Raw genomic sequence first — 22,062 nt, forward strand, 5'->3', positions numbered from 1 at the left:
AACACGAAGCTCTCTGGGCAATTGCTTTTGTCCCAGAGCAGTGACCCAACTACTTCATTGCAGTTAACAGTGTCCGCTGCCTCGTAGAACTTGTCTTCTTTGGATGCTTCTCGCTTTCTACAAAATCAAATGAGTAGCCATGGCCAATCTCATGGGCGCCATCTAATCCCATCTATCTGTAGGCTTCATTGAACACACTTTTTTGGGAAAAGCACAACGCCCATGGATTTGTGGGTGAATCCAGGATGGTGCAGATTCCTTGACTCGATCTACCTTCAAACGATCCACCTCGAACATTCCCCCTCCCACTGACCGCAGGTGATGCAACACCTATTCCTACACCTGCTCCTTTATCTCCATTCAGGGACCTAAACGTCAATCTCCATTATTTAACTCCATGCTGTCGATGTACCCTCCTTTACCTGGGTGATGCCAAATGCAGACGAGGCAACCAGATTCTGTCCACCAGGGACAGCTGGATTTCAATTCCATTGTCCTTTTCCATTTCGCCCTCTCTGTCCTCCACCTCCTACATTGCCAGATTGTGAGGTTGCATGCAAGCTGGAAGAACAGCACTTCAGGTATCGCTGACAATCCAATGGTATAACTATTTAATTCTCCAATTGACACCCCACTTCTCTTTCCTGATTATCAAACCTGGCTCTCTCAAACACAACATTCTCCCCACTGTGCCCGTCCGTCGCTTCCCATTTCATTTCCTCACCTCCACCATCTCCATCAGCTCATAACCTATCCCTATCTGCACAGTGTCCACAATCTCAATCCCCTTTTTCCCACCTATCCACCATTATAACATATATAACATATAACATATATAACAACTACAGCATGGAAACAGGCCTGTCCGGCCCTACCAGTCCACGCCGACCATTCTCCCTGACCTAGGAATTCCCAATGTTTCTACATTTCAGTTTTTGGCTCTTTTTCTTATCCGATTCCACCATCTGGAGCACCTTGTCTTCCCTCCTATCACCTCCAACCTTTGTGATCACCTGCAATCTTTATGCGCCTCCCCAAATTGATTTGTCTTACAATCACATTGAATGGTGGTGCTGGCTCGGAGGGCCGAATGGCATACTCCTGCACATATTGTCTATTGTCATTTCCTCACGCCTTTTCCTATCAACCATCTCCGCTCTACTCCAGACATGAAGAGGGGTACGAACACGAACAGTCATCTGTAGATTTTCCTTCATAGATTCTGCCTGACCCGCTGCGTTGCTCCAACAGTTTGCTTTTGTCTGATTTATCCGCTACTATTATTTTCTTTTTAATCAGTGATCATTAATACGGTTATTGGAGTGGAGGGGATATTTATCGCTGAAGAGCGACTGTCGAGTGCAAATACACACCTGAATCATCCGTCTGACTGAAATTCTTTCCAGGGAGAATATCCTCAATCTCTTCATAAATTGCTTCGTAAAAGCCAAAGGTAGAACCCTTGCCTCTCATCACCGCAGCTGTTGAAAGGAGAGTGTGGGGTAACTTGTGGATATACAGGATTAGTATTCAACAGTTAGTCCTTTGCATATGACATGTAAAATTAGGAAACGTTGATATTCAAGGTAAACTGTTGATGGGCGTTACAATAGCCTCCTCTTGAATGTCACTAAAACAAAGGAGCTGATTGTGGACTTCAGAAGAGCTAAACATCCAAGGACGTACACGCCACTGGAGATAAATGGGTCTATTGTGGATAGGGTGAGCAGTTTTAAATACTTGGGAGTCCGCATCGCAGAGGATCTGACGTGGGCAACGCACATTGCCGCACTGGTGGGTAAGGCTAAGCAGCGCCTTTACCACCTTAGACAACTGAGGAAATTCAGAGTGTCTCTGAGGATCCTTCACTGCTTCTACTCTGCGGCTGTAGAGAGCATCCTGTCCGGCAAAATTACAGTCTGGTTTGGGAACAGCTCTGCCCAGGACAGGATGGCCCTGCAGAGAGTAGTGCGTTCGGCATAACGCACCATGGGAACTACACTCGTCCCCCTGCAGGACCTATACATCAGGAGGTGCAGATCCAGAGCAAGCAAGATCATGAGGGACCCCTGCCACCCCAGTAACGGACTGTTCCAGATGCTACGATCAGGCAAACGCCTCCGCTGTCACGCTGTGAAAACGGAGAGGATGAGACGGAGCTTCTTCCCACAGGCCATCAGGACTGTCAACTTTTATAACCCCAGAGACTAAATTTTTGTCGACACTAATAGTGACTTATTAACTTTATTTATATGCTGTAACTGTAATTCTTTTTGTGCACAACCCGCAGGCATTGCCACTTTCATTTCACTGCACAACGTGTATGTGTATGTGACAAATAAATTTGACTTGATTTGACTTGACTTGAAGAATTGCGCAAGAGGTCCAATGGTTCCTTGCCGAAATTAGCGAATTCTACGAACATCAAGAAGATCAAAGCTAGTGTGCATCAGTAGGAAGCAGTTCTTTGTTTCTGTTCCGTTCCGGCAAAGCCGTTCAAAGACTGATTGCATTCGCAAATGCACACGGATGGTACGAGTGTGGCAGCGGGTGATAAGGAGATGAGGTTTCCACAGGTTTGTCAATTTAGGAAGTGGAAAAGACAGATTGTGTTGTATCAAATACATTGAAGGAGATGGGGAATGAAGCACTGCAGGAACATAGAACGTGAGGAAAGCGCAAGCTTGAGATTTGGGGATAGAACCTAATAAGAATATTGGCGATTGTGCAACGCATTCACGAAACTGGGTTGAGAAGGATGTTGAATGGAATGTTGATTAACAGTCAAATGAACAATTGAGGGGGAACCCAAACAAGAATCAATTTAACATTCCGTGCTATTACGACAAATTGCTCTTTCCAATAGGAACCATTGAAGACCATCTCATTCCGCACTTAGTTACATGTACTGCTCATAATGCAAGAAAGAGCACATGGAAAGTGAACGAAAGTCTCTTCATGCTATGAATGAATGAATGAATGAATGAATGAATGAATGAATAAGTTTATTGGCCAAGTATGTGCTATGAAATATTTTCTGGAATAATAACGCTGTAAAGTTGAACCTCACCTCTTTTTGCCGATTGCCTGCATGTTATTATCACCAGTGTGACAAATTCAACGACAAGGAGGATTCCGAGAGTTGCGCAAACCACAACAGCCACGGAGGGCGGCTTGTTTTCCAACTTTGAAATTAAAATTCCTGGATAAATGGAAAACAGATGCTGTTGGTCCCAAGTGTAAAAATTTCCAGGGACCATTGATGAATTTGAAAAAGCTGGTTGTGCATCTTGCTTTGCTTGGAATGTTCCAAAAACCCTATCACGCATTGCACCAGAAGAACGGGTGAGCGGAAAACCATAATAAAGCCCAAGTCTCTATCGTGTTGTGCGGATTGGTATAAATAGAAAATATACTAGAAAGTCCTGATTCCTCACCAGTGACACCTTGTATCCAGCCAACAGCTGCAATATTGTATTCAGGCATAATGTGCATTCACACCGCATACACACTGCTTGGCACTGACCACGATGCCATGAAATCCAAATCAGAAGAACACAAAGGATATGGAAGTGCATAACTCTAAATTCCTGCTTGATATGATGCAGTTTACAAAAAACTTGACATCTATAATATGTATTATGGGTAACATATCAAGCAGTCCATGATATTAGTTTCAGTTTCAGCAGTCCATCAATTCATAAGCTCCTATGTTCCAGGAGCAGAATAAGGCCATCAAGTACACTCCGCCCTTCAATCATGGCCGATCTACCTTTCCCTCTTAACCCCATTCAACTGCCTTCGCCCCATAAGCCCGGACACCTGCTCGACACACATCTTACTAAAGAGCATGCGCTGTTTTCACGGAATCGATATGCCACCAAACATAGGAACACTCACCTACAAATTCTTCCCAATTTCACGAATTATCTTGGTTCCAACACATGGTACCAGTTAATTAACAGTCATTAATCAAAGGTCAGTTATCCTTGCCGAAAGGCGCAATATGATTCCTTTTACTAACACTTCCTGAGAAGAAAATACTGCAACGAGTCGAATACCCTGTCTTGTCACGGAGATATTTGGATGGAGCTGGACGTCATTTAAAAAAATATATATTGCAAGTCCTGTTTCACGTGTCGAGTCAGCCAATCTGAAAACTACCTATCATGTTCTCAGCAATTAGCAAACAGTAGCAAGCGAATACCAACACTGTTTGCATAGCGTATAGTCTAATGGTCAACGTCGCATGAATAACATATATCTGAAGTGCGGGAGCCAGAGGGAATCAAAACTGGACGTGGATATTGTTTTAGAGAGTTTTTAGCAACGCCAACTCTTTAGGTTTTCAATTAAAAAAACAAAAACAATATAAAAATAATTTCATAACCTATGAAATTAAAGGGGTGTAGAGATCGGGGAATATACCGAACAACACGTACTAGAACAGGTGACAAAGACATCTTCCTTGTGATCACAGTCATGTTGACCGAGCGGTGACGACATACAGCTGGTCAGCAATGATTCAGCTCCTGTGCATTTCACTTCATCGAGCCATATTTCACCTGAGGCCGGGGCAATGGCAGCCGCTTCTGGAGTCCGACGAGCAGAGCCGCAGCCCAACTGTCTGCAGACCACATTGGCATCGGCGAGATCCCAGGAGTCATCACACACCGTTCCCCAGCTGTTATTGAACAATATCACAAGCCTTCCGGAGCAATTGTTGCTGCCGCCATCAAGCCGCAATTGCAGGTCTATTAGTGAAGTTAAATAAAATACTCCGTTACAAATACGTGAGTGCTGAAGTAATCCAGTGGGTCAGATAGCATTTCTGGATGACATGTGCGGGTGACGTTTCGGATCTGGACGCATCTTCAGACTAATTCTAGTAAGGGGGGGGGGGGGGAGTAGCTGCAAGAGAGATGAAGGCGGGTCTAATCTAGGCAAGGTGGGCGGGGATGTGGGTGGTGTAGTTCATGTTCATAAGTTGCAGGAGAAGAATTAGACCATTCGGCCCATCGTCTACGCCATTCAGCCATGGTTGTCTTCCCTGCTCAACTCCATTCTTCTGCCTTGTCCCCAATATCTCTGCCCAGACGAACTATATCCTTGTTTATACTGGTGGATGGGAGCGCGAGCAGATCTATGGGACGCATGGGAGACAGGAACGAGGGAACCACCGTGGAGTAGAAACAACATTTACAAAGACATTTTTTTTTTTCGAATGTCAGAGAGCGGAATTTCTCATTTTAGGAGTAGATGCGATGGAGCCCGAGAATTTGAGAGTAGGCGTTTGGCGTCAGTGCAATAGTGGAAGTCAGTGACATGATAGTAGATGAAGGAGGAGGTGTGAGGACAGGGGCACTTCCTGTCAAATCGATACTTGACTCGATATTCCGTTCCCTGTGATGGAGATAGAGGTCAAGCAAGGAGAGAGAAGTGTCAGGGAGAGAGTTCAAGTGAATTTCATGGCATACTGGAAGCTAGTTTATGAAGTCAATGAGTTCTACGTGGGTGCAGGATGCAGTCCCGAAGCGATTGTCGAAGTAGCGAGGAAAGAGTTTGGGGAATGATGCCAGTGCACGTTGGAAGAAGGACTGTTCACAGGCAGATATACATGGCCCCATGGCTACACGTTTAACGAGAAGAACATGAGAGAAGTCAAAAGAGAAGTTGTTGAGGGTGAGGACAATAATCAGTTATTTAGTAATCACTTATTAAACAAACATCCGGGGTTGACAAGCAGTAGAATGACTCGCCTGGTAAACGGCGAGATTTAGATTCATTTCCACCGTCGCAGCCTTTCCCGCTGGATGTCTCGGGCATTTCAGCATCTGTTGAGAACAGTGAAATGTTGGCGGATTTACGCACGTGTTTAATATGCCATTCTATGCTGACTTTCCTATGTTACCTCCACATGAAACGCCTGCATCCTCGTTGTGGCGACAGTTGTGTTGTCCCCAAGGGTCATATTGGCACTGCCAAAGGGCTGACTCGTGCGAGCTACATTTCATCTCATCCATCCATATGGGCCCAGATCCTTCTCCATATTTCTTGGCGTAATAATCAATAAATACGAGGAGTCCACATTTCATTTGTTTACAGATCACTTCCGCATCTTGTCTCTCAAGCTTCTCGGAGCAGACTGTTCCCCATGTCCCGTTGTGCCACACTTCCACTCTCCCTTCACACCGCCGCTCTCCGTTCACCAGGCGCATCTCTTTGTGTTCTGTGAAGGGAACACATGAGATATATAGGTCATCATAATATGTATCCATCCCGCTGATAGCAAAAACCACGCATGAGAAAGGTCTGGTTCAACAAAAGCAGATGTCGCTGAAAAAACTCAACAGGGGCTGGTAGTCGAGAACAGATTGGTGAAGAGGGAATCACAATGTCAGCTGTTCTATTGTATCGCTGAAAGTGGAGGTCAGGGACATATGTGTGTTAAGTGGTGCAATCTTGTTTCAGTTCTGCGACCGATCTGACCCTGAGAGCACATACTCCATTTAATTAAACCGATTATTTAAAGTCGAGCTGAAAATTTCAAATCATGATCCCCAGAGCAAGAGTATGAAATAAAAAGGGGCCAAGGGAATATCTCACGTTCATACAAGAAAATAACACCGAACCGGTCAGCACAGGAACAGGTTCCTCCGCCCACAATGTATGTGCCGAAAATGCCGAAAGGATAAACATCTCGTCTGGCTGTTTCGGAAAATATGGACAAATTGCGTGTCCCCTGACAACAGCCGAGTGCGAAATGAGATAGGTACACGGGAGGTGGGGAGAGATTGGTGTAGCTGAGTAGAAAACCTATTCAGAGAGAGGTATCACAAAATGCTGAAGTAACTCAGCGGGTCAGGCAGCATCTCTGGAGAGAAGGAATGGGTGACGTTTGGGGTCGAGATCGTTCTTCAGACTGATTTTGTGTATGCCTGACCCGCTGAATTACTCCAGCATTTTGTGATACCTTCGATTTGTACCAGCATCTGCAGTTATTTTCCTACACTCCTATGCAGAGAGAGGACTCTATTCCATCATCGAGATTCAATGCTCGCAGTGTGTGCGATAAATTATTGAATACATCTCCGGAATGAGGTTTCCCACTCTGTGCTGCAGAAAAACAGTGGACCGAAAGTATCCTTACCAGAACATTTCACCGTCACATCCTCCTTATGACTGCAATCGTGCCGACCCCACGGTGCGGAGGAACAGTTCCAGAGGTATGATTCGTTACCCGAGCATCTTACTTCATCCAACCAAATCTGGCCATTAGCTCGTCCACAGAATCCCGGAATTTTATCTTCCACAGCATATCCGCAACCTAGCTGCCTGCAGACCACGTTAGCGTCGACCAGGTCCCAGGAGTCATCACAAACTGTGCCCCAAGACCCACGGTAATAAATCTCCACTCGTCCAGCACATGTACTTCCACCCCCAGCCATCCGTAATTGGAGATGGTCTGTTGAACAAATACACACGAGTTGTTATTTTTTTTTTTTTTTAAATTTATTTGAAAAAGGGACAGTGTAAATTAATTGACATTCCAACAAATGTAAGTGTACTCGAGTTAGCCGACAGGCTATTTTTCATCGACAGTCCCTTAGCCTGATGTTGTTGGGCATCCAAGAAAAGAAATACAATGCAATATGTACAATAGTTAAAAACGTTGTACATTACCATACAAAGCAATACAGTTAAATAAAATGAGCAGACAAAACCCAAATCGCAGATGTAAAAATGTGTGAGTACAGTCTTAATTTAAAGTTTGCATTTTTTAAATTTAAGTTTTAAAAGTCACGTTCAAGTTGGATAAAACTAGCATCAGTGTTGACATTTTTTGGTTCTCAATAAGCCATTAATCACACCATTGCAATTTCCACGTTCTTCTGCGTCTTCTGCAACCACAGCCCTCGGAATCTACCCCTAGGGAAGTTGCCCTGTGTTGTTCCAACCACATGGCGGCGTTACTTGTCCACATTTCTCTCACACACCATCACCCTCCCCACACTCACCATCGCCTGCTCTCTGGAGCTGCTGATCCGTTCTGCAGACTGGAAATGGAGCGGGCCCTCCCACAGTGGATGTCTCTATATGTGGATAACCCCCCTCTTTACACTCAGGTCCGAGAGTGGGGAATGTTGCAAATGCACTGCCATGTATTTTGTTTTAAGTTGCTTTGCAGTCTCGTGGGAGCTAACTCTTCAGCGGCGCAGCTGGTAATGCTGTGGTCTCACACTACCTGAGACCCCGGTTCGATCCTGACCTCAGGTACTGTCTGTGTGGAGTTCACACGTTTCACACGTGACCAAATGGGTTTCACCCAGATCCTAAAGACTGGCGCGTTTGTAGGTTAAATGGCCTCCGTTAACACCCCCCCCCCCCCCCCCCCCCAGCAGTGGGACAATAGAGAACCAATGTAAATGGGTAATCAATCTTCCGGGTGGACTCAATGGGCCGAAGGGCCTGTTTCCATGATGTATCTTTAAACTAAATTATAACTTTCTCCAGGCTAATATATAAATGTGTATGCGCTGATGTGTGCGTACGTATGTGCCTGTTGGTGGGATAGTGTTTGTGTATGAGTGTGTGTGTGTGTGATAGTATTTGTGTGTGAGTGTGTGTGTGTGTGTGTGTGTGTGTGTGTGTGTGTGTGTGTGTGTGTGTATGTGTGTGTGTGGGTGGTTGTGTGTATGCGCCTCGAATATTGTACAGGTCTCCAGCATAGTTGAAAGGGATCTCAGATATGTAATGTATATTTTATCAACAAGGAATTTAAGTTGGTAAATAAAGAAATGCTATTTCGGACCATTGATTAGATTGAACCCAACGGATAAATAAAGCATTCTTCATTTTCCGTGCTCTCCCAACATGACAAGTCGAAAACCCAGGTGGCGTATTTGATTTTACAACTCGAAATTTCTGGAGTCACGAACAGTCATTACAATTTCTAAGTTGAATCTTCACGACAATATTCACCTGAGCACAGGACTCCAATGCCGGTGCTGTCGTTGGATATCGGATTCAGCGTAAATGTGTTACACTTTCGGAGCTGCGACTCATTTCCTTCACACTGGACGTTGTTCACCCACGCGGGCAGCTCACCCTCTCCGTACCTTGAAGAGTTGTATGCGAATATGGCGTAGCCGCAGCCCAACTCTCTGCAGACAACGTTGGAATCATTGATGTTCCAGGCGCTATCCTGCACTCTCACCCATCTGCCATTGTGGTAAACCTCCACTCGGCCGTCGCAGCGGCTGGTTCCATTGATCAGTCTCAGAGACCAACTTTCATCTACAAAACAAAACATGTTGGGTTAAACAATTAAACTGAAGCCATAACATCCAATAACGTCTCAGCATTTACCTGGTCATCTATTAGTTTTAAGGATTATTTTCTGCATCAATTGTCCACATGTCACATTGGCAGTTAAACTGCATAGAAGCATTCCACCCACGTCTACATAAAACAATGCCGAGAAACCTATGTGACTCGCCAAGAGAAATGGGCCCAGTAACAAGGAATAAACTGGCTATTGAAGAAAAACGAATAAATGATAACACAAGGATCAAAACAGTTTTCCAGGTGAGGCAGAGGTTCACCTTCACCTCCTCCAACCTCATCTATTGTATCCGCTGTTCCAGATGTCAACTTCTCTACGTCGGCGAGACCAAACGCAGGCTCGGCGATTGTTTCGCTCAAGACCTTCGCTCAGTCCGCCTTAACCAACCTGATCTCCCGGTGGCTGAACATTTCAACTCCCCATCCCACTCCCAGTCTGACCTTTCTGCCATGGACCTCGTCCATTGTCATAGTGAGGCTCACCGCAAATTGGAGGGAAAGCATCTTATATTTCGCTTGGGCAGCTACAGCCCAGTGGTATGAACAATGATTTCCCTAACTTCAGATAGTTCCTCTGTCCCTCCCTTTCCCCTCACCCTTCCCAGTTCTCCCACTGTCTTCCTGTCTCCCACTGGATCCTATCTTTGTCCCGTCCCCTCCCCTCACATCAGTCTGAAGGAGGGCCTCGACCTGAAACGTCACCCATTCCTTCTCTCCTGAGATGCTGACTGACCCGTTGAGTTACTCCTGCATTTTGTGATACCATTCCTGGAACCATACCATGCCATGAAAAAATGATTCTTCCATTTCTCATTCCATATTGCAGATGCTGGTTTAAACCGAAGATAGACGCAAAAAGCTACAGTAATTGAGCGGGTCAGATAGCATCTCTGGAGAAAAGGAATAGATGACTAAAGAAGGGTCTCGACCAGAAAAGTCAACTATTTTTATCCTGACGCTGTGTGACCCGCTGAGTTACTCCAGGTTTTAGAGTCTAGCTCTTGAAAGAATGCATGACTTTACCACTAAGCCATTTCAAATTTCATGTCCCATTCTTCCTAGAACGTCTTTCTCAGATCTCTGCAGCAGTGTGATTTATTTATATATGTGTATTGTTGCAGTGAACCGATAATTAGAACCTGACTGTACAAATCGCCATTCACCTCTATCCTTAGTAACATAATTCAGTAAACAGTTATTATCCTTCGTAATGTCCTTACTATCTTTACTAGCTACAATCTCTGTTACCATCCATAGAAACAATTTCATAAACTAAACAATTCTGCACTGCGTCCTCAAATTCAGTCTATCGGTGGATGACAATGCCGCATAACAATTGCCCCCTGTATCCTATCAGTGGGGGATGGGAAAGAAGGCACCTGAAGTCCTTCTAAAAAGAAAATAAAGATGGTCCTCAGGAAACGGCAGGTGTTTTCAATGGTTAAAAGATTCACCGTGTAAACATCCCTGCGACTGGGCAACTCTGTTTTTCAGTTCAATGACATTTGGTGACTCACCTGAGCAGATGAGACCGGCGTCGTTACTGTGTGAACAACTCATCTGATCCCTGGGTAAGACTGGACAGTCAGCTAATCGGGACTCGTTCCCCCGACAGTGGTAGTTCTCCTTCCACACAGGGCCGGATCCTCGGCCAAAGTAAGCACCTCCGGGAGTTGCCTTCACTGCGCCGCACTGTAGTTGTTCACAGACCACGCCGGCATCAAGCAAGCTAAAGTACTGATCGCAAACTGTCCCCCAATCGTCTCCATGTAGAACTTCCACCCGGCCAGAGCATCTATCATTCCCACCCACCAGTCGTGGTCCATGGTTCCCTGTTTTAAAGGGAATAAATGAAGACAGTTAAATACTCCCACTAAGAATAAAGGGAAATTATGAAAGGGAGAGAGAGATTGTTTGTTTATTTTTGCTCATTTTCTAACCGTCCACCTTCCAAGTGTGTCTGTGTGGTGATATTTCAATACACACCATGAATAGTGTACAGGCTTCAACACGGCACGTCGGGGTCGTCATTTTACAAGACTTTAGTTTTAAGTCCTGTACAAATTTGTTCAGATCTGGTCTGCAGTACTTACGGTTTTTGAGGGTTCACCAGAATGACCACCACTACCTGAAACTTTATATATGCTGGTAGCAAGAAGGCCTTCCGTGAGTATTTCATCAAGCCCGCCCCTGGTCAAGTTGATGGTCTTGTAATTGTACACTTCATTTTTCAACACACTACTACATCGGCCGTATTTTTTTTACCCACTCGCTTTCACTTATGTATCGCCCAATGGCTTCTCGCACAAGAAAAACCAGCAGAATTTGGGAACAACGAAGCGCAGATGCTGGTTCCGAGTGAAAGGCACAGGGGGCTGCAGCAACTCCAATTAATTGCTAAGATAGACTCAACATTTTATAAAATTAATCTGCTAAATTATTTCCTTATTCCGCTGTTTAAATTCTCCCTACGTGTCGGTAAGTTACAGTGTTTTCGTTTCTCAATGTTCTCTCTGTCCTTTGCCGAATTTTAATTTTTCTTTGTCACCGCGTTTTCTGGAAACGTTAAGCCAACCCATCAAATTTTCCATTTTGCAAGGATTAAATTTCCCTCTGCTCATGCCGGCAAATAGTTGATATTTCCCCTTGCCAATCCTTTCTTTTGCTAAATGCCACAATATTAAAATTCATCATGCGTACTGTTTTCACTGGCCTATTTTTTGTGTTCATTTTTCCTTCATTCTATGTTTCCAATTTTGGGTTGGACGAGGTGGAGGGCAGATGTGGGGATGAAACCCATTATGACTTTGTGCCTTTCTACTTTAAAGCAATTCCTTTACCATGTTCCATTTTCCCATTAGTTTACTTCGCTCCTGACTCCTGTCAGGTTCGCATCCCCACGGCACACTGGTTTAAACCTTCGTTATGGACACAAATACATTATTCTATAAGAAAATAACTGCAGGTGCTGGTACAAATCGAAGGTATTTATTCACAAAATACTGGAGTAACTCAGCAGGTCAGGCAGCATCTCGGGAGAGAAGGAATGGGTGACTTTTCGGGTCGAGACCCTTCTTCAGACTGATGTCAGGGGGGGCGGGACAAAGGAAGGGTATAGGTGGAGACAGGAAGATAGAGGGAGATCTGGGAAGGAGGAGGGGAAGAGAGGGACAGAGGAACTACCTAAAGTTGGAAAAGTCGATGTTCATACCACTGGGCTGCAAGCTGCCCAGGCGAAATATGAGGTGCTGTTCCTCCAATTTCCGGTGGGCCTCACTATGGCACTGGAGGAGGTCCATGACAGAAAGGTCAAACTGGGAATGGGAGGGGGAGTTGAAGTGCTCGGCCACCGGGAGCTCAGTTTGGTCAATGCGGACCGAGCGCAGGTGTTGAGCGAAGCGATCGCCAAGCCTGCGCTTGGTTTCGCCGATGTAAATAATTCTGGTACATTATTCTGGTTCCCCATCCTCTCCTCCCGTTAACTCTTTGGACCTCATTGTTTCAAAACCGTCATAGTCTTAATTTAATTTATTCATCCAGTTCTGTATTTTGTCTCCATACTATTATCCAGCGTTGCTTCATCTTGGCGTGATATGGTCTCTGATGACACTCTCTTCACTCTCAGAGTGATCAGGAAGTTATTTCCTTGTACAATATTGTAAATGCTAATGGGAAGTAATCGTTCTGATGCACTAATTGGTTCCCCATTTATAAAAGGATCACATGACCAAAAATTCATCCCTGACAAAAAAAAAAAATTATAGGATAAATATACATTTAATCGTCATGCATTCTTCTGACGTTTCTTTCTATCTGTGGTACTGGCAGTTGCATCGTTTTCTATAACCCCCACCCCCATTCATCCGCACCACCGCTGGGAGTGCAGGGATCCTTGCTTGTAGGTTTCTATGTTTAATCCTTTACATCTAAAGCCGTTCGTGGTTTTCATTCCTGCAGCTAACTGTCGTTCCACTCAAAATGCACTAAGATTTTAGTGAAGAAGTAAATTTGTTTATAAACAACTCTGATTATTTTACTCCAGGGTAATTTTTGATTAGGATTCGTTCGACGATTGCTATTGCATCGCTTGGATATCACCTACTCAAGATACTTTTCGTTTCCTTCTTCTGAACTCCACATTGTAAACCAGGCCCCAAAGCAGAAGCGTCCGCGTCGCGGGGCTGGAAACTAGAAGTGTCCTGAGCTAATTCTGCTACCACCATCATCTACTGTACAAGTGAGGCTCCCACTTATCGTCGCCGGAAGCTTGCGCCCATTTCAGGAATGACGATGATAGTGATGTGACATTTGAATGATGGACGTGAAAGAAGAAGTTTATAAACCATCAATAATTTTGGACTAAAGGAAAAGTTTCAAATAATTTTAGCCAGTTAAAACGTTTGTCAATATCACATCAAAGTCGTGTGTTGCTCAATCATATCCCAGCATTTTATAACCCTTTATTAAAAGTAAATGGCGAGATATCATCCCAATCTTCCAAGTACGAGTGTTTATTAATAATTAGTTTCCAAAGCTGACACTCACCAGAACAGATCACACTGACGTCGCTCGTGTGGTTGCAATGAAGAGTTCCTAACGAACGCGGACAGTCCCCTAGGATTGTCTCATTACCCTTACATTCAAATACATCGTTGAGTACAAGGCCAGTTCCCTTTCCAAAATAAGCCCCTCTCGGAACAGACACGGCGACTCCACAATGAAGCTGACTGCACACCACATCTGCATCATCCATATCCCAGTCCAGGTCACACACGGTTCCCCAGGTTTCACCAGACGGCACTTCCAGTCTTCCCGAGCATTGGTCACCTTTGGGTACCAATCTTGGCACTCTGTGATCTGAGAAAAATATAAAACATAATCATGAAAGCCACAATTATGAAGACAATTTACAAACACATCTCCTGGAGTTCAGCACAAATCTAACGATCAGCGAGAACCTTTCCTGTCCCTTACTAACGATATATGTGCTCCCCCATCTCCTCCTTCCTCTATTATGATGCGCTAAAATGCTGCGTACTATATTCGGCACTCTGTATCTTCTTCTTTGCACTAAATATTGTACTTAGGCATGGCTTGATTACCTACTGTATATATGTGTTGTGTATCTGATTTGTTTGCACAGCATTTAAAACAAAGCGTTTCACTATACCTCAGTAACGTGACAATGATTAACCCTAACCTCATTCTACAAGTCGAATATAATTATTATTTATGCAACATTCCGTCCTGAAGAACTTGACAAATTCCACAAGCAAGACTGCGCTAACAGATCCAGTGTATCTGTCTGCTCCTGTCCCATCAAACTAATCTCTAAGTACAAACTGTGGAAAAAAATAACTGTAGTTGCTAGTTTATCCCAAAGATAGACACAATGTGCTGGCGTAACTCAGCGGGTCAGGCAGCAGCTCTGGAGAAAAAAGGAAGGGTGGCGTATCAGTTTGGTACTGACGAAGGGTCCCAACCCGAAACGTTACCTATCCTTCTTCGGAGAAGCTGCTGGACTCACTGTGTGATAGAGGCATAGAGTGGTACAATGTGGAAACAGGCCCTTCGGTCCAACTTTCCCATACCGGCCAGCAATGTCCCGGCTACACTAGTCCCACCTGCCTGCGCTTTGTCCATAACCCTCCAAACCTGTCCTATCCATGTGCACGTCTAACTGTTTCTTAAACGATGGGATAGTCCCAGCTTCAACTACCTCCTCTTGAAGCTTGGTCCATACACCCACCACCCTTTGTGTGAAAAGGTTACCACTCGGATTCCTATTAAATATTTTTCCCTTCACCTTGAACCTATGTCCTCTGGTCCTCGATTCCCATACTCTGAGCAAGAGACTCTGTGCATCTACCCGACCTATTCCTCTCATGATTTTGTACACCTCTATAAGACCCCCCCTCCTCCCCTCATCCTCCTGCGCTCCTTGGAATTGAGACCCAGCCTGCTCAACCCCTCCCTATAGCTCACCCTCTAGTCCTGGCAACTTCCTCGTAAATCTTTTCTGAACCTTTTTAAGCTTGACAATATCTTTCCCATACATGGTGCCTAGAACTGAACACAATATTCTAAATGCTGTCTCGCCAACGACTTATACAACTACAACATGACCTCCTGCACTTTCTATCTATCTTTCATCTCAAGGTACCTCGGTTATATCTTATCAACCCTTGGCCCTTTCAACATCGCCTGCCCACTCAAACCTGCCACGTCCGAAAATGTGGCGCACAGGTCTGTGCGGGTCGAATTTGTCCCCTGAGCTGGGGCTCTGAAACTCCAGCCCGACCAGAGCTGAGTGAACCATGAGACCGTCAGTTCTAGGAGAAGAATTAGGGCTTCGGCCCATCGTCTATTCCACCATTCAATCGTGGCTGATCTATCTTTCCCTCTCAACCCCATTCTCCTGCTTTCTCCTCATAACCCGTGACACCCTTATTAAACAAGAACCTGTCAATCCCCGCCTTACAAACCTCCATTGAGTTGACATCCACAGCCATTTGGAGCAATGAATTACACAGATTCATTACTCTGTGACAAAAGAAATTCTTCCTCTTCCCTTTCCAAAGTTACGTCCCTTTTTTCTGAGGCTATGGCCTCTGGTCCTAGACTCTCCCATGAGCGGAAACCCTCCCCATATTCACTCTAACCAGGCCTTTACTATTTGGTAAGTTTCAATGAGGGCCCCTTCAACTGAATTCCGGCGAGTACAGGCCCAGTGCCTTAAAACTCATCAAATGTTAACCCAATAATCCTTGGAATCATTCTTGGAAACCTCCTCGGGACCTTCCCCAATGCCATCACATCCGTTCCCATTGCCCACTTCCGCGGCTGACCTCGACCCCCCCCCCCCCCCCACCCCTTCTCCAAAGGCCTCTGTTGATCCGGAAAAACGATAATCTAGAAAGGCTCTGGAAAAAAAGGGTGCTGGAAAATCGGTGGTGAACCTTTCTTCTCTCCCAGTTCGGTACTCACCGGTATGAACATTGAATTCCTTCATTTCAAGATATTCCCGCCCAATCGCCCCTTTTCCTTTGCCCCCACCCGTCACCCGTGGCCACACATCTCGAACCCCATCTCTCACCACCATAGTCACCTTGATCCTTCTCCTGCCTCGATATACATTTTCTGACCCTGTCGCATCCTTTACTTTTAATGCTGGCCTTTCTCTTCGCGTTTGTCCAACTACACCTCAGTCCCTCCAGTTTTATATTTTACACGCCTTGTCTTTCTCTTATCTGGCAATCTTATGTCTTCTTTTCATTTCTAAGCTTTTTTTATTTATTTAATCAATTTGGCGATTGTTGTCGGGAATGTTGAGGACTATAAGGAGGATGAGAAGGTTATAATTTGGTTAATCCTCGAGCTCACACACTGGGCAACAAATGTAGTCAGAATAGCAAAGCTGAAACATTCTGCTGAAGAGCAGGCTTTCCTATTTATTGGTGGGGAGGATAGTCCTTCCTAGTTCTGTCTAGGTTCTTATCTGTTGCATTCTTGTGATTACAGCTGCTCTTCGTCACCTGTGTTGAGCAGCCAAGTCTCCAGAAAGTAAACGAAAGACTCCATCTCGCGAGTATAATCTTGACATTTATAGTATCTACTAATTAGATATATGGGAGGGAGATTTCTAAACAACTGGAAACGTAAGATTAAAGTTAACTTTGGGGAAAGACAAAGATGAAATGTGAGAGACATTGATTAATGGTGGTTACTTTCAAAACTGCAAGTGACCATTGTATCATTCGGGTATAAGGTCGTGCAGTTACTTTGGCTTGTTGAAGCAGTTGGGCTTGCTCTCACTGTTTCGCGATGGACATCGCAAAGGCTTTTTAATAAACCGACTTGTTCGATAGACTCACCACTGATCAATGAACTATTTTATTTTGAGTCTGTGCCTGAATGAGTAAAGGTGGGCACTAAATGCTGGAGTAACTCAGCGGGTCAGGCAGCATCTCGGTAGAGAAGGAATGGGTGATGTTTCGGGTCCAGACCCTTCTTCAGTCGAAACGTCACCCATTCCTTCTCTCCAGAGCTGCTGATAAACCCGCTGAGTTACTCCAGCATTATGTGTCTATCTTCGATTTTAACCAGCATCTGCAAGTTTTTTTCCCTACATCTGTACGAGTGAAGTCAGATAGAGGGTGTGGGTAAAGTGCTAAATTCCCGTCGACACCAATCAAGCGCCCTCCCTTTTTCACCTATCACATGCCAAGATTTGCACCACTCTCATCTCTATGTTCTGGCTCTCGCATCTGGCTTTACATAATATGATTTATTCCAAATATTCAGAGAAGACCTCGGCCGCTGCACGGCGAGAGAGGTGTTCAGGGATTTAAGAGCAAGATGCGAAACCCCTTTCACACAGTGGTTTACCAACGATCTAGAAACATAGAAAATAGGTGCAGGAGGAGGCCATTCGGTCCTTCGAGACAGCTCCGCCATTCATTGCTCGTCCACGATCAATAACCCGTGCCTGCCTTCTCCCACATCCCTTGATTCCACTAGCCCCGGAGCTCTATCTAACTCTCTCTTAAATCCATCCAGTGATTTGGCTTCCACTGCCCTCTGTGGCAGGGAATTCCACAAATTCTTAACTCTCTCTGTGAAAATGTTCCTTCTCACTTCAGTTTTAAATGGCCTCCCCTTTATTCTAAGACTGTGGCCCCTGGTTCTGTACTCGCCCAACATTGGGAACATTTTTCCTGTATCTAGCTTCTCCAGTCCTTTCATAATGTTATATGTTTCTATAAGATCCCCTCTCATCCTTCTAAACTACAGTGAATACAAGCCTAGAGTTTTCAATCTTTCCTCATATCCCGCCATCCCAGGGATTTTCATCGTCCTGTCACGTAGCTCCCAATTATATTTCTGTTGTCTAAAAGGCAGCACTCGGGAAAGATGAGCAAGGCTTTCGTGGGTCAGCTCTGATGGGTCAACTCAAGGACTAAAATATTAATTTGGCTGGCAACATAATCATCCCTCCAGCACACCATAGGTTCATTCTCTCCATGACCGTGACTGCTCACTGCTCCACAACAACCTGAACGTTGCACTTACTCTGCTGGGCTGCTGAAAGCACAGACCTTGCCGAGGCAGAAAGACAGAATAATTGTTTCAGCGCCGCCCGCAGATCCCCGCTCAGTCACATACCACCTGGGCAAGTAAAACCTTCACAGACAGACGAGGACCGACCGCGAAAATAGATATTAAAATCTGGAGTAACTCAGCGGGACGGGCAGCATCTCCGGAGAGAAGGAATGGGTGACGTTTCAGGTCGAGACCCTTCTTCAAATTCGATACTTTCTCATCGCTCTGCATCTTTCCAAGAAATCTATAACTAAACCAGACTGCCAACTGCCATGCACTCCACCACACAGGCAGTCAAGTGATGGGAAAATTATGTTGATCATCCAGCGGTGCTGGTGAGAACCGTGCCGTACATATCCATGCGTAATCCGACCCTCTGTGACCCTCACCCAGTGCCAGGTCCCCATATCTGAACGCACTGCAGATGCTGTGAATCTGATTGTAAACCAGGAAGCGCGGGCATTATTCATCAAGTCGGACAGCACCCGCAGTGAGAAGCAGCGTCGCTCATTTATGTCAGAGACCTGGTGCTGCGTCCTGCAACTGCGGATGAACGCAGAGTTTGCAGATCAGTTGAGCAATGGAACGCGTTAACACTGCCCCTCTCCCCACTGATTGCTGCCTGACCGGTTGCTATGTAACTATTGAGATATTAGGGACGGCAGATGCTGAAAGCCGGCGCATGGAAACATCATTTCATAATTCGTGGAGATCTCTACCTAAAACCAAACTAATCACTGCCATTCAAGGGGGTGGAAGGCCACTACAACACACGGGCAGTTCGTGCTGCGAGGCTGTTGTTGATCATCCCGAGATGCTGGAGAAAAACACGGGGTCTGCCGGCATCTGTAGGAGGGAGGAACCGGCCGAGCTCCTGCATCAGGTCTGAGAGTCTCAACATGATCCTCTCCCCACGCCATTCCCCGAAAGTTGCTGCTGAAACGCCCGAGTTTCTGGCCCTGTAATTGTACCGATCCAGAATATTTAATGTTCCGAATTATAGATGGTTAATTCAAATGCGAGTGGGAACCGTAACAGAATCGCACCGGAATAATACTAAAAAAAAACTGGATTTAATTTCAAATCACTCGCAAGGGGCCGTCAGTCCGGATACACCCCAGTCCCCGGGCAACCCGGAGTTATCACAGCGGCGGGAACCAAGGTATAAAAGACTGATTTTTACCTTCACAGATGACGCCGGCATCGTTGGAGTGTGCAACGGGATAGTCCCCCCATGGCGCTGACTTACACTCCCGTAGAGCGGCCTCGCTCCCGCTGCACTCAACACTCCCCGTCACAATGGGTCCTGACCCCTGTCCAAAGTGAGCTCCGCGCGGGGCTCTCACCGCGGCGCCGCAGCCCAGCTCCCGACACACCACAGCCGCGTCCGGCAGGTCCCAGCTGCTACCATACACATTTCTCCAGTTCCCCTTGTAGTGAACCTCCACTCTCCCGGCGCAGGGACTGTTCCCGTTCACCAGCCTCAACCTCACGCTTTCTGAAAACAAACATCAGAACAGTTAAGAACCAACGTTAGTGCCGCTTTGAGCCGCGGGTCAGTCTGCGCTCCGCGCACCGCGCCCCCCTAGCTCCAGCCATTCAAACTCCACATGTCCCAGAGAATGACCAACGGGAGCACCCGGCTTTGGCAGACTCTGAATGAACTGTCACAGTGTGAAAAAAATTGCCAGTAGGTTGGTAAACGTCCGGAGAACCGGGGTCACCCAGTCCTTCCCGGGTAGAAGGCAGCGCCTTAGACACTCCGGACAGCCTTGTGCTCGTTTCCATCAGAGAATGCATTCTGTCTCTGATAAACTATCATTAATAATGATAATCTCTTTAGAATGGAAGTACACGGGACCCCCAGAGTTGGGCTGGTCTGTGTCTGACGAAAACTGCTGTGTTGAGTGGATGCAATTTCACGTTTAACTCTTGACAAATATCTAAATGGGAGGTGAAATATGCCGATCTCAGCAAAATCATCCAAACACATGAACTGCTTCGACTGCACTGGTGGTTAAGCGAGGGCTCAAACAATATTCGTGAAGTTACGGATACAAAGTGCTGGAGTCACTCGGCGGGTCAGGCAGCGAGGACACAACGTGCTAGAGTTAATCAGCGGACACCTCTCCATGTTCTCCTGGGATGTTGCCTGTTCCACCGAAATACTCCAGTACTGTGTATTGGTTTTGTAAACCATCACCCACCTCCAGTTTAAATTCCATTTGGAATATTTTGCAGGACCAAGAACCACCTGCAGTTCCTTGTGTCTCCAAGGTCAACTACAGGCCCGTTGCGATTCTCGGGGGAGCGGCTGATGAGCTGCTCGGGTCAGTGCCCCGCTGTACTCAAAGCTCATGTGACGGGCAGTGGAAGCCAACAGTGGTGGGAGATGTGCAGGTATTCCTGGAATTGGACCAGAACGGTAGCGACATCTGGACTGGGTCCCCAGCGCTCAAACGTGGGATGAGAAGTGGGAACACGCTTGGAAAGAGGAACAATGTCAGCAGGGTCGATTTCCCACAATGCGTGTTCCAAGAACCTTACTGATCATCAGTCCGCCTATCGCCGCAGAGGTGAAATAAAAATCTTCCGCGACAATCAATCTCACGCTTAAACCAGTGAAAATTAAGCGGAATTACCTGTAGGGTCAGCCTGACAATCCACAAGGCGGCCTGGAATGAGAAGTAAAGAATTAGATTTGGCAGCCTGTGTGACGGGTGGAGTGATGGGTTTGGGAAGCGGGGACGATGCAGGTCTCTTGGCCCACGGTGACCGCCCTATCGCCCATTGTGACCGATCTAGTTCGGGCAACTTCACTGCCCATTTTACGTAGCCCTGGAAAAACTTTACAATGCCAGTCTAACTATTAATTCTGACGGGAAGGAGCATTCTGCGATTAATAGTGAACGACCCCGCCCCCCCTCCCCCTCCCCCCTCCCCCCTCCCCCTCCAGCCCCACTTTGTTCCCCTACAAGTAAAACATGACAATGTTCCGTTTTTGGTACACATGATAATCAAACACTCTTGACTTCTGACTTCTGAACGCTTCTGTTTGTCGCGTTCGTGCTATCGCTAGTTAAGATTCTGATTTCAATTTTAATTTCCACGGGCGATACAGAGAGAACTGATCCGTGTGTCAGACGAGTAGGAAAACAACTGCAGATGCTGGTACAAATCGAAGGTATCACAAAATGGTGCAGGAATTCAGTCTGCAGAAGGGTCTCGACCCGAAACGTTACCCATTCCTTCTCTCCAGAGATGCTGCCTGACCCGCCGAGTTACTCCAGCATTTTGTGATACCTTCGTGTGTCAGACTAATTCAACTCAACTCCCTACGTACTGCTAGTCGTTGTTTCTTGCTCATACAGCCATCTACCCTGATATTCTCTCCGTTAGATCTGCAAGCATACTACTATTTAGGTCTACAAGCTGCCAAGTGTAAAAGCAAAGCTCCCATTCTTAACTTCCAGGGACATAAAGAGGGCCATTCGGCCCATCGTCCCCATACCGAGCCTCAAACAGCAACGTTTCATGTATCCTCTCCATATTTCCTTTCACCCAGTCACGAAATATTTCTCACACATGCCCACCAACTCTTCTTTGAACCGTTTG

At 45.9% G+C, this 22,062-nt stretch overlaps 1 protein-coding gene across 1 annotated transcript; it reads right to left on the reverse strand.

The window, feature by feature from the left end:
• Positions 1–1,335: 1,335 nt before the first annotated feature.
• LOC144610229 (scavenger receptor cysteine-rich type 1 protein M130-like) lies at positions 1,336–12,195 on the reverse strand. Its single transcript, XM_078428824.1, has 7 exons — positions 12,186–12,195; positions 10,851–11,177; positions 7,151–7,456; positions 5,912–6,229; positions 4,443–4,754; positions 3,071–3,202; positions 1,336–1,481 (listed from the first exon to the last, which is right to left on the reverse strand). Exons 1-7 carry the CDS (start codon positions 12,193–12,195, stop codon positions 1,336–1,338), a joined length of 1,551 nt encoding a protein of 516 aa, XP_078284950.1.
• Between the last annotated feature and the right edge of the window lie 9,867 nt (positions 12,196–22,062).

Source organism: Rhinoraja longicauda, chromosome 36 (assembly GCF_053455715.1).
Source record: "Rhinoraja longicauda isolate Sanriku21f chromosome 36, sRhiLon1.1, whole genome shotgun sequence".
Lineage (NCBI taxonomy): Eukaryota > Metazoa > Chordata > Chondrichthyes > Rajiformes > Arhynchobatidae > Rhinoraja > Rhinoraja longicauda.